This window comes from Varanus komodoensis, unplaced genomic scaffold, assembly GCF_004798865.1.
Source record: "Varanus komodoensis strain SLA01 unplaced genomic scaffold, ASM479886v1 scaffold47, whole genome shotgun sequence".
NCBI classification, from domain to species: domain Eukaryota; kingdom Metazoa; phylum Chordata; class Lepidosauria; order Squamata; family Varanidae; genus Varanus; species Varanus komodoensis.
Window position 1 is genome coordinate 6,282,310 of NW_025336045.1, and position 13,287 is coordinate 6,295,596.

At 39.1% G+C, this 13,287-nt stretch overlaps 1 protein-coding gene across 1 annotated transcript in view; it reads left to right on the plus strand.

The window, feature by feature from the left end:
* Positions 1-217: 217 nt before the first annotated feature.
* Positions 218-13,287, plus strand: part of SMC6 (structural maintenance of chromosomes 6) — a 66,207-nt gene continuing 53,137 nt past the window's right edge. The window contains exons 1-4 of the mRNA XM_044445139.1: positions 218-430; positions 3,891-4,027; positions 4,825-4,942; positions 8,884-8,989. Coding sequence (XP_044301074.1) covers positions 3,893-4,027; positions 4,825-4,942; positions 8,884-8,989 — 359 coding nt within the window. The 5' untranslated portion in view covers positions 218-430; positions 3,891-3,892. The remainder of the gene's footprint in view (positions 431-3,890; positions 4,028-4,824; positions 4,943-8,883; positions 8,990-13,287) is intronic.

A 13,287-nucleotide genomic window follows, 5' to 3' on the forward strand; every position in this document is an offset into this window, starting at 1 on the left:
ACCATGCAAGGAAAAAGGACTGAACACCATGGAGCTTTCATCATTCCGTTGCCCTCCAGATATCTTGGAGGACAACGTCCAGCATCCCCCAGCCAGCCATGTTGTCGTCCAAAGACATCTGTCAGGGTGCCCAGCGCGTCTTCTCTTGCCCTCTCCCCTCATATGGCGGCGTCCAAGGCGGACCGGACGTGAACGTGAAGTCTCTCTTCATAGCGACAGTAAGAAACAAAAATGAAGAAGAAAGCTTTCGCTTTCTCTTTCTTTCAATAGCGGGCACAGGAAGAGGAAGGCGTCAAGCCAGCAAGGGAGGCGCGCAAGACCCAGGCATCGGGAGCGGCGGAAGCATTCCAGGTTGGCGCGGCGCTCGGTGGAGGCACGGGGCTTCCCCGCCCTGCGGAGCCCGCGCGCGCCGGGCGGGCGCTCGGAGCAGGTACGGACTCGAACGGTTTCTCCGCGCCGCTTCCTCTGGGAAGGCTCGGGAGGAAGGAGTGGGAGGCAGGCGGGGTCCTCCTCTCTGCCCCCACGTAGGTGCCTGTGGCGGCAGCCCTTTGCTCTTACCTGGGGAACAGCTCAGTGGGGCTTATCTCTAAGGCTTGCGCGCTTGTGGGACCCGGCTCCCATCAACTCTGTCTCTCTCTGTCTCGTGTCTCTCTCTTCCTCTCTCAGAGTTACGGCCCAGTATCGAGGGAGGGGGCAGATGGGTAGCCTAGGCAGGCGCGCTCTCTTGCGCGGGAACACTTCCAAATTAAGCGTGCAGAGAGACTTTGCCACCTTGGGCGCTGAATCGTGGACCGCAGTAGGGATGGAAATCAACTGTTCTTCTTCCAAGGTTCAGAAACATCCTTGGGTTGCAGTCCCACGTGCGTTTATCCTAAATCCTGGCAAGATGGAAGTCCTGTGGGTGAATGGCTCCCAACTCCAGGAGATGGGCTCGTTGCCTGTTCTGGATGGGAGCCCTGAGCTACTCTTAGGTCCAACGCTGTCGCTTGGGTCCCGTGTGAATGGTGGCTCTGAGTGCCTTTAACCATTCATGTCAGAATGGTTAAAAAAAACCCTTCTGATCGGCTTCTCCTGGGCAAGGAGCGTTTGTCTGGATTACTCCTCTGGACTGGATTACTGCAATGTGCTCTACGTGAGGATGGTCGAGAAGCTGCACTCAGTGCAGAATGCAGCAGCCTGGCTGTTGTTTGGACATGCCTCTAAAGGGTGCAGCTCGTTTCCTGAAGGAAATGCACTGGCTGCCAATTTGCTACCAGGCCAAGTTTATCTGGGAGCCAAGATGGCGTGCTTTTCCCTTACCAAATGTCCGGTCAATGAGGTCATTGGGTGATATGGCCTTGGTGGTTCACTATGGACCTATGGCCCAATTGGCATCAACTAGGTGAAAAATCTTAAGTGTTGCTGCTCCATTTCTGTGGAACTCCCTGCCTCTGGATGTCGGACAGATTCCAACACTTGTTTCCCCTCCTGGAAACTCTTGAACTCGTTACAAGACAGATTTATTGGTCTTGTTTTATTCTTTTACTTGTTTTTTCCTATTGTTCACTGCTCCAAAATCTCCATCATGGAAATGGGATAGTATATAAATTTTCTGAATAACATAAATTTATACTGCAGTCCTATCTCTTTCTAGTCAGAAATAAGTCCTTATGTGTTCATGGGAGTGTTGCCCCCCCTCCCCCCGGTCAGTATTGGGTACAGGATTGCAGCCAAAGTGTGGAAGTGAAATGAGTGAGCTTTCTAAAAAACAGAACTATCAAATGAAGCATAAACTACTTTTCTGGACATAAGTGTACATTCAATGTGTTGTACAAAATTGCATAAAATATAGCACATATAAAGACATGAGTTAGAATGCATCCATATCCTGTTATAACTCAACAATGTGTTCAACGATGCATTAGACTAAATCTATTGATTACAGTGGGCCTAATTGAAGTATAACTCAAATCAAAGTTGGGGTGATTTATCATAAAGTGGACTGAAAAAAGTGTTAAGATTTCACTTAAAAATTAGCAACAAAGGTTCATTATGCACAGGGCTGGTCCGTGTCAGTTTTTCATCTTTTAGTAAAGATGCAATTGTTGGCAATTTATCAAGGTTTAGTCATTAGGATACTAGTGCTACAGAAAGCAGCAGCAAATTGAATGATTCCTGATGAAAGTGTAAGAAGAAAGTGCAAAAGCTTGATTTCAGTTGAACATTAAGAAAATAGAAAATAGAAATTAAGAAACTACAGAAGAATTAAGCAAATTTAAGATCAGGTATAAAGAAATTGACACTTTGAAAGATTTTGCGTATCTTGGCTCAGTCATCAATTCAAATAAAGACTGCATCTAAGAAATGAGAAGCCCAGGACTAGAAAAGATCATCCAGTGTAAAGGCATTTCCCTGGAGACCAAGACTACCCACACAATTGTATTCCCAATCACTATGTATGGGTGTGAAAACTGGACAGTGAAGAAAGTTGACAGGAATTCATTTGAAATATGGTGCTAGAGGAGAGTCTTGTGAATATTCTGGACTAAGAGAAAAGCAAGCAAGTGGATCCTAGATCAAATCAAAGCAGAATCTTTCCTAGAAGCAAAAATGACAAAACCAAGGCTGTCATACTTTGGGTACATCATGAGAGAGCAAGATTTGCTGGAGAAGACAATCATGCTAGGGAAAGTTAAAGGCAGAAGAAGAAAAGGAATACCAACTATGAGATGGATCCATTCCATAAAGGAAGCCACAGCCTTGAGGTTCAAAAAGTTGAACGGGGCTGTGAAGGATGAGACATTTTGGAGGACATTCATCCATAGGATCTTCATAAAGATGGAGATAACTTGATGGCAAGTAACAACAACAACAACTCTTAGACAATCAGTTTCCCTTCCTTCCCTATATATGCAATCCTAGTGCACATCCTATGTATAGATCTATCTTGTGACCAATTTGCCTTTTTTATAATGTCCTTACTTTCTCAGTATTGAAACCTAGATCATGATGTATCTTGCATTGAGTATTTAGACAGGGAAAGAGGTTCAGCAATAATTAAAGAATTCCTGAAGATCAGTTGGTGCTTGAAACAATGACTCATGACTGAGTTTATGATTCATTAGAACAGTATTTTTCCTATACTTTTGCTTTGTATTTGTGAAAAACAAAAGACAACCAATTCCCTCAATTTTATTTGAACATCTTGGTTTTTTTCCATCTACAGTTAAAAGAACTACATTCACATTAGGTTCTGAAAGGATGTAATCTCTTTATACTGTTCAAGGAAGTTGAATGATTGCTGTTCTGCTTGATTATTTTATTTACTATACTAATGTATCAATTTTTGTTTAATATATGAAAGTCAATTTTTGATAACTCTGAAATGTTTAATGTTTACTAAAATAAAAATAAACTCCTATTCTTTAAAATATTGTACTAGATCTTAAACTATAGTGGAAATGATCCAGCCAAGCTTAAGCATACCTGTGTATACTTACACAAAAACGTTGCACTCCATGCAGTGTGGTGTAGTGGTTAAAAGTATGGGACTGGGACTCAGGCAATCTCAGCTGGGTAACATTTGGCCAGTCACAGGCTCTCAGTCCAGCCTACCTCACAGAGTTGTTGTTGTTAGGATAAGATTTAGAGAGGAGGAACAGAGCCTCCTTGAGTGCCCTGAAAGACAGGATATAAAATAATAAATAAGTAAATGGCTACTCTTCGCATGCCCTATGCTCTCTAAATATTAGGAAACATAAAACTTTAGACGCATGCTTAAATTTCCCACATTAAAATAAATTGAATTTAAAATTGTGGTTGTACCATAATTGAAATTTGTAATTGTGTGCTGAATGAGATCGTTTTACTTTGTTTCATTTTACTTTGTTTCATTTTGTTTTGTTTTATAGTTATGGCAAAAAGAAAAGAGGGAAGTTTTCCAATACCAGCATCCAACAAAAGACTTAGACAAGAAGACAGATATGACTCTGATGATGAAGGGGAACCATCACTGTTGCAGAGTGAGAGCAATGCCAATTCACAGTTGGTAAGCAATAAGTACCACAACCTAGTTTTTTAATATTAGCCCTGAAATAAGTTAGAGTGATGAGAGCATGAGGGGAACTCCAGTTTCTGGCCCCAGTGGCAAAATGTCAGATGAAATAGCTAAGTAAATCAGTGAGATAAACATCTGTGTAACAAGAAGATCAGTCCTAGCTATTTATTAATAATAAGTTGATGCTGAAGCAAGGGCACAGCCAAGGGCATTAAGTGCCAAGAACTAGATTTCAAGGAGGTAACTGCATAGAAACTTACTTCTTCAGCTCTGCTATATCTGTACCATCTTGAATGACTGTGTTAAATCTCGGTGAGAAACCTTCAGTAAACGTATTTTTGGAAAGTGGTTAAAACTAATTTGCAACTCTGCGGATGTAGCTAGGAGATAAGTCATCTTACAAACAGGAAGTGTAGCCTTTGCTTTCAGTTTAACTTCTGTGCAGACTTAGTTTAGGCTTTAAGTGCAGTTTATAAACTATAGTGTAAACTTCAGCTCAGTGCAAAAGCTGAATTTTTAAAACCTAAAGTGCAAGTTCAAAAAACTATGCATTAGCTTTTCAACTAAATTTTCGTATTGAGTTCAATAGCACTTCAGGTTGTAGACTTAAGCATGTGGGAAAGTGTTGGTAGAACATTTTGCTAGCAGTGAGTAGCATAGGCACCCTATGGGGTTGTTCCCACTACACAGACATCTGTGATTGTGAGGATCTGTGACTGACCAGTTTGTTTACAGAAGTTTGGTGATAGTTTCTTGGCATGAAATATTTCTCTGTAATGTATCTGTAGGTATCAGGAGAAGTTGGAATAATTGAAAGAATCCAGCTGAAGAACTTTATGTGCCATTCAATGCTGGGCCCTTTCAACTTTGGATCCAATATCAATTTCATACTTGGAAACAATGGAAGTAAGTTTTTTTTCTTAACTGTAAGCAAAATAATAGTACTAGCTTTTCAACACAATTATTTTATTAATTACATTTCTATACTGTCTAATACCTAAAGTTCTAAGGCTGCTTTATAACAGTTTATATTACAGAAATAACTTTTCTGAAATTTAGTTCGTGTCACAAAGACTGATGATATCAGTAACTGCTCATTATGATCACTATGTACCAGGGTGGATAACAACTGATTAAAAAAAAACAGAGAACATCATGCACAAAATACTAAATTAATCTCAAACTTAAACAGTTAAACCTAACCATAAGCATACTAAACCTGCACTTACACCCTCAAAGATGAACTTAATTTCAGTTTTTCATCTTACATAAAATGCTTCACATCAACACAAACCTAGCATTAGTTGCATTTGGGGTCATTATCCCAGACAAAAACACCTCTGGCAAGGCAAATACTGTGGATGAAAGGCCTTTGTTCTGAAGGCCTTTGTTTTGAATATTTCTCCTGGAGGCTTCAGTCAGCATAAGAATGGCTTTCAAAACTATAACAACAATGCTTAACCTAGTCTTATATACTGTGAGCTAGTTCTTTCCCTTCTTTCTTCAGGTTCCAAAAACTCAAGACGGTCTTTGGAACTGCCGTTTTTTAAACTTGTAACTCCACATTGGACAGAACAAGTAGCCTTTAACCAAAGCTGGAAGGAGAAACCTCCACTCATGTAAAGAGCTGAATCCAAACTGGGAACTTCTCAGTCTCTTCCATTCAGTAAGACTGTCGGCTCTACCCTCAGGAGAGTCTCTCCAGCTGAATGGCTCCTCTTGCCAGGCAGTGCCTCTTTAGTGTGCCAAGAATTGGGTCTGGCATTTGCTCCTGGTTCCTCCTAAAAACCTTTCCACCTCTTCCAAAACAGAATGGCTCTCATGCTCTGTGTGAGAAACTTCACTAAGCCACTTTGAAGGAGTTTCAAAGGGTTCCACCTCCCTTTCTCTTCCTTTTCCTCCTTCGCTTCAGAACCTGAGGATGACTCCCACTACCCAACCTGCAACGAGTGGGAGAGTGGGCCACTGGCTACACTATAAAACAATAATTTGACCTACAAATTTCAAACAATCATTTAAAAACTTTCTCTTAATGGATTGTAATTCTGTTTTCTAGAGGTTTTAGTTCAGAAATTTAGCTTTTGAAAGAGATTAAGATAATCTTTACTTCTTTGTTGCTTTGATTGGGAACTTTTTGTTTGGGTGCTGTGTGTTTTGTGTTATGTTGTAATGGATTTTAATGATTTGAGCCACCCAGAGAGCCTATGGCTAGTGGGGCGGCATACAAATTGAATGAATACATAGAACAGATAGAAAGATTTGGGGGACGTTTGTGTCGAGGGCATGTTCTAGTTTATAGAAAGAGAACTGTAGCATTATTTTGAAAATATTTTTGATTGGGCAGTTTGTGACAATGTCATAGAAAGACTGGATTGTAGACCTATTTATGTGTAACTTACATTACAGGATATGAGCTAGTGAGACTCCAGAGCCTGCAGCATAAGGGGATGATCAGCCTTTGCTTCTTGGAAGTCTGGTCCTTCAGTTTCTTTGACTTAGTCACACATATTTTTAAATAAATAAATAATATAAAGACGTGGGTGTGTGTTTGGGTCAACTAAGGCAGAGGAGTTAAGACAGAAAGTTTAGGTGAATAAAAATTGAAGTTTAAAAAGATTAAAATTCATTTAGTGGTAGTAATAATAATGGATATTTAAAACTCATTACCTATCAAACATTTACTCCATCAGTTATGTTCATTTCATTGGTCACATTTATTTATTTCTTTGGTGTAAGCAAGGCTCGACCAGGACAGAAAGCCCAGGGAGCTGTGTGACTAAGGGGGCAGGCTAGAAATCAAATATTCAAATAAATAATATTTAAATATATTAAATATAGGTTGAATACATTGAAGAAAAATGAAAGAGAATTGTCTGTTGTGCATCTTGCAATATCCTTATACAAAGACTAGAGTCCTATTCTCATTTACCTGTAAGGCCCACTGAACTCAGTGGAACTTGTTTCTGAGAAGATATGTATAGGATTATACTGTTTACTTTAGATGTATGGTTCATCCTGGTTGTCTAGGGAGTAGGTGCAGTCTACCCCATGTGCCAAAATCTCTCGACTTCCAGCTTCTGCTAACAAAAGCAAGTCTCTGGCCCCTGTAGAACGCAAGCTAGGAAGCAACATGGGCAGCCATTATTCTGCACATCTATTTTGTGAGAAACTAGTCTGCTGCCACCTTTCACCTTATTGGTTTTAGCCAATAAATGAAGTCCTAGCAGTGGTTATTGCTCTATCTAGATTGGGGGGGGGGGGGCGGCGTCTTTTGGGATTGGGTTTTTTTTTCTGTTGGAAAGTGATACCTGCCTCCTCAAAACAGTTTTGAAATCCAGGAGTTCAGTATAGCTGAGCCTGGGCAATAGTGTGTCTATTCAAGGAGAAAAGGTAGAAGCAAAGATTTCATGGCTTTTCGTGGTTCGTGTTTTTTCTTCAGAATGCATTAATTTTTCCTAGTTTATAAACATTTACCTTGACAATTCGTGGAAATAGAATTCATGATTATTATACCTATGTTGTTGGAGTCAGGGTTATGGGAGAGAAGGTATGGAAATTAACCCAGTTAATCACCTTTTTGCCCGAAAACAGGGTGGGTGATTAAAGTAGTGGTTAAATTAGACTGCAAAGTTGTCATAGAATTTCAGAGACTCCCACTTGCACCATATGTATTGGGGATGGTAGATACAACCTAAGCATCTATGAGTGACTGGTTATGTTCATTGTATTCATTTTCTTGGGTCTGCATGCAATTGATACACATTCTTCTCCTCATTCAAGTTTCAGTTTCAGTTGAGGCACTTAGCTGCTTAATACGTTAAGCAATTAAATGAGTCTTAATAGTCTCATCTAATCTATATTATTCATAGTTAAGGTCTATATTGCTTCCGAATTCATTAATTGAAACAGGTACTGAATGGGTGTAAACAATTGTAAACTTTTTTCACTTTCCAAATAATCCTTGGGAACATCTGGCTTTCAATTTTGTATAGTTTTAACCTTGGTTGATGATAAGAAAATCAACCCATTTTCTGTATCTTAGAACAGAAAGTATTTCTAGAATCAAATAATCACGAACACCCACCTTCTAGGCAAACAGTCTCAAGGAGCTGGATCTCGAAGGCAAGGTGTCTCGGGTTTTTGTGGATCCCTGCCAGCTTGTTCATGTTCCTTTAAGGTGGCAAGGATAGGCTGCTGCTCAACCACAAATCCTGTGTGGCTTCTTCTGCCCTGATATGTGGAGTTGGAGCCTTCTTCCACTATGGCCTTTATTCCCTTGCTATGCTTTCTTCAGAAGAAAATTCTTCAGTACACAGAGCCTTCCATGAAGACCGTAATTGTTGGAGTGGATAGGCAGAGCTGTTTTTTAATTATTTATTTTTATTACATAGAATACATAACAGTGGATCCTGGGCCACAGCACTCCATTATCCTCTGAGTAAAATCATAAGCTCTTCTATATTACTTTATCTGGTGGCATAATGTTGAATCTCTGGTATCCAGTCACAATGTAGTAAAGAAATAGACACAATTCCAGATGTGGTGCTCTTCCACTGAAAGAAACACTGCAGTCTCAGGGAGAGTCCATTTGTAAGAGCTTGAGACCACCACTGGTGATGTCCCATGGACAAATGTTGTTGCTGAGTTATGGTAAGCCAAACTACTTTTTTTCAATATTAAGGTACAATTATGTGCTTTATAGCTTTGTAGTATCTTTAGTAAAAGGCCTTTTTAAAGAAAAGAAAGAAAAAGCATGTCATTTGTTTGGAAGAAGCTTAAATTAATTCTGTATAGGCTGTGAAATTGACTTAAGACAATATCAAGTGTTAATATGTTGCTTCATTCAGGTGGGAAGAGTGCTATATTAACTGCCCTTATTGTTGGCCTTGGAGGAAAAGCTATAGTGACGAACCGAGGATCTTCTTTAAAAGATTTTGTGAAAGATGGGCAGAGGTAAGTGAAGCTGTAGTTCTGGAGCAGAACAGGCAAGAACAAAGCCAGAAATGAATCTGAAAACTTTGGTCCTTCATCTGGGTATATTCAGTTCTTTTCAAACCCTTTGAGTTGGACAGGGAATGTTGGCAGAAGTAATACTTCACTCTGTCAGCCCCTGCCTTCATCCAGTGTATGAAAAGCTTGATGGTCCAGTATCATCAAAGCAGGATATTAATTTCACATGTTCAGTAGATTAAAAAATCTATTGAAGCTAAATGGGTAGTGTTGCTTAGTGAGTGGGTCACATGTAACCCCCTCACACGATTTAATCATCATCATATTTGTTTACTTACTGCCCAATACCCGAAACTCTCTGCAAGATATAAACATCACCTTTATATCCTGGCTTTCTTCCTCCAATAAGGAACCCAAGGCAGTTTACAAGGAGACCAGCCAGGGGAGGCTCTACCTCCAGGGCCAGGAGGGCAGACTCTAGCTGTTTTTCCTGCCTCGTGGCGGGACGCAGACTTTCCCAGCTTTCATGCCCACCAAGAGAGTGATAAAAAAGAAGAAAGAAAGGGAACTTCGTATTGGACTAAAATGGGGGGTGGGGGACACACACACACTGTGTGTGTGGGTTAGGGCTTGTTGGAGGAGGTTGCTCAGTGACGGCCTAACCAGCACACACACTGATCAATCCCCATTGTGCTGCTGCTGATTGCTGCCCTTGTCTCTACTCCATCTCTTGGTGATCCTGGTACAGGTTGTGCTCTCTTCTCCTAATAAGAGGATAGGAAGGGACAGTTCGAAGAGGTCGCAACTGACCCTGGTTGTGTGTTGTTTTTATTGGTTTTAGTTTATAAAGGAAATGTCTGAAAATAGCAGGCCTAGAACAGTGATGAGGGAGCTTCCTTGTGATTGATTGAGAATAGGCTCATCTGAAATAAGCTATTTGGATCAAGCCTAAATTTTTTAATCTATTTGCTTCTTGTTTATTCTTGTTGATTAAATACCTTTTTAAAAATATTAACATAGACAGAAAAGAATGTGAAACAAAAGACCTATAACAAACAAAGCAAACTAAAATAGACAAAGTGGCCAAGGAAATTCTATACATATCCAGCCTATACGGTCAGATATCTCTATCTTCCTGTCTCTCAGCACTCCATGAAAGTTTAGCAAGAAAAGAAATCAGTAATCTATGCAACAAATCCTCCAATCACTTCAACTCCTCTACTGCTTTCCTTTCCTTTTCTAAACTCCTCAGATCCAACTAATAATTACAGTAAAATTCCATTTATCATCAAATTTCTCTAATAAACTTCTGTGTACGCAACCAGTCAACTTTTCCATCACAGCATATTCCACCAGTCCATTTCTCCATTCTTCAATTCTTGCAGGCTGTGATTATTTCCATCCAAAAGCAACTGCAATTCTTGTTGCAGTTATCATGTACTCAAATAACTTTGACATATTCTTTGAAAGGCTTTCTGGCACTATATTCAAAAAACATATTCTTGAGACTCATGAAAGACTACTTTAGTAATCTTGAAAGGAAAGCTTAATCCATTAAAGTTTACTATCTTCATTTTGTCTCTAATATTCAATTTAAGGAGCTTAAACAATTATCTCTTTTCAAATTTATCTATTTTCCAGCATCCAATTCAGGTTTCTTTCTCACTTTAATTCTTCTCTCCTCTTCTCTTCCATATGTTATCCTTTTGGATTTCTTCATAACTGTGAATAAACTCACAATTTAATACTACAGCTTAAAGCAGAAAGGTTAGGGGAGGAGGAGATCAAGGAAGAGAAGAGAAGAGAAGAGAAGAGAGAGAGGACAAGAGACAGAGGTAGATAAAGCCCATTAGTCAGCCTTCTGTCAATATTAGAACTATTAGTCCCAATCTATCTCTATTAAAATTATTTTGAATTAATTCGTTAAAAAGAGGCATTGTGCAGACTTTCATAGCAGGGGGCTTTGACTTCCAATCTTTTCCAAGATCAACAGGTGGGACTAATGATCTCCTTCCCATGCTGCATCATGCTTATTCTTTGTTCTTTGTTCTCTAGCACCACAATCAAAAACAAGGGGGACCAGGTCCAGAAAAATTGCAGCTTTCCCAAGTCCCATCAGGGAGATATAATTGTTCCTTGTAACAAATCATGTGTAAATTAGATCAAAATCAACCACAGAAAATTACCTGGCTCAAACAACCATCAATTCCCTCAGAAAATGGTGATGGAGGAGAAAGACTGCCATCTCTTCCATCACTGAGCTTCAGCCAAGGTCAGTTTATAATGTCCAAATTTCTTTAATAAAAATCAAAATTTTACAACTGCAAAATTAAAGTCTTATTAAAGTTCAAACAAGATGTTAAGAGAATACCCCTTTCAAAGTTCTTTCCAAGTAGGTAAGCAGAAATGCTTAAAATCTGAATCACAGCCATAATCCCAGCCTCAAATCTTAGCTGTCCAGAAGGTGCCGTTGTCCTTCATCTCAATTTAAAAGCCAGAAAATAAGCAGGACAATTTCCTCAGCTAGTATTCTCATGCCCTGGTCAGTTATCACTGTGTCTAAAGTAGAGGCATTGAACAGCTTTTCAAATGAGATGCCATAAATCAACAAAAAATTATCAATTTCAGAGTCCTTTCAAAATATGCAAACAAAAATGCCTTAAGAGTCTAAATTGCAGCAAGTTAGAGTATTATTTCCTTGGCAAAGAAAATGACTTAATATAAAAAGAAACAGTAAAGAGAGAAAGAATAAATGTGGGGGAGTGGACTTTTTAACCATTCCAGTTTACCTTATCAGGCCATCTTGCCATAATCAGAGCTGTAGACTTGAGCTGTAGACTTAAATAACGCTCACCTGTTATTTAGATTATTATGATTTATAATCATCCAAATGAGATAAGGCGGGAAGCAGCAACATTTGGGATAAATCTTAAGGCATTGTCATGTGCTTTTCAGTGTTGAGGAGTCTGGAGGTTTCTCAATCATTTTTGAGCCACCTGCTGCTGCCCTTTTAGCTTCCTGTTGAAATGTATCCAGTAGCAGCGATAAAAATGATGACAGAAACAAGGATACCAGGCACTATGATCCTTGGATACTCAGAAGTTCTAGTAGATTATACTCCCAAGAGCTTTAGAGTACTCCCAGAAAAGACCAATAAAGGCCATAGCAGATAACCTTTAATCACTGATCCTAGGTGAGTTTCAAGAGAAAGGTGTTGGAAGGCAGGTTTGTTCCTAGTGTATAATTAGCACAGAAGTTCAGAACTAGGGAAAGTACTCCTAACACCTAATTCTGAATTTCAGTGACATCTCTAGTTAGGAAAGTGATTAAATTCTGGTTTGGTTTCAAGTTTTAAATAATACTTACATTTTAAAGCTTTATTATTAAATTCCCCTTAAGTTTGGGCAAAGGTGCTGGATAGAATCTTATATGGCACTTCAGGATGGATAACAAGTTCCTGCTTTTTGGTGATTTGGTTTTTCTTTACAAAAATAAATGGAAAAATATTCTGGATTTTTTCCTAATGCAAATTATGTTCATTTGTATAGGATTTTTTTAGTATGCATGGGAAATTTTTCCAATGAAAATAAGGATTATTTGTGATGCCCTAGAGCAGAAGGTTCCCTCATCACTAGCTGCACTGGCAAGAGCTGATGGGAGGCATAAACCAAAGTGGCTGGAGGGCCACAGATTCCCCACATGTGCCCTTGAGAGATCTAATTGAGCATGTTTAGTTTACTGTTATTTAGTTAACAAAGCCAAACAAAGTACCCCATGTTTGTTTGGTTGTTTTTTGGCACACTATACTGCCAGTACTTGATGTGAAATGTTTGAGTAAAAAAAGTTAATTAACATTTGCAATTTAAAAAAAAAGTTATGCATGACATGTAAGAAAAAACCTAAAGGTACTGAAAGCCTGTTGACTCACAAGGTATAGCAACTCCCTCTGCAAATGTGCACGATCTACCTTAGCAGAGCTCAGCTCTCTTCTGCTAATTTTCTTGGAGCACCTTCAGTTTCAGTTTCACTGTTTATTTGTTTCAATTTTGCTCTGAGACCTAGAGGTATTTCAGTAATATATATGTATTCCCTCACATGCTTCCTAAACATAATCACCAGAAAAACATTAATTGCAATTTTGAAACTGCCAAGCTTGCCTAATACTGTATTTGCAATTGGCATACATTCATTTTTACTAATGAACTATAGAAATTGTTTTTTTTTTAGTAAAAAAATAAAGCACTGGAAAATGTTCGACTCTACATCACTGCTTGTTTTGTAATAGAAAGCATCTTTCCCCC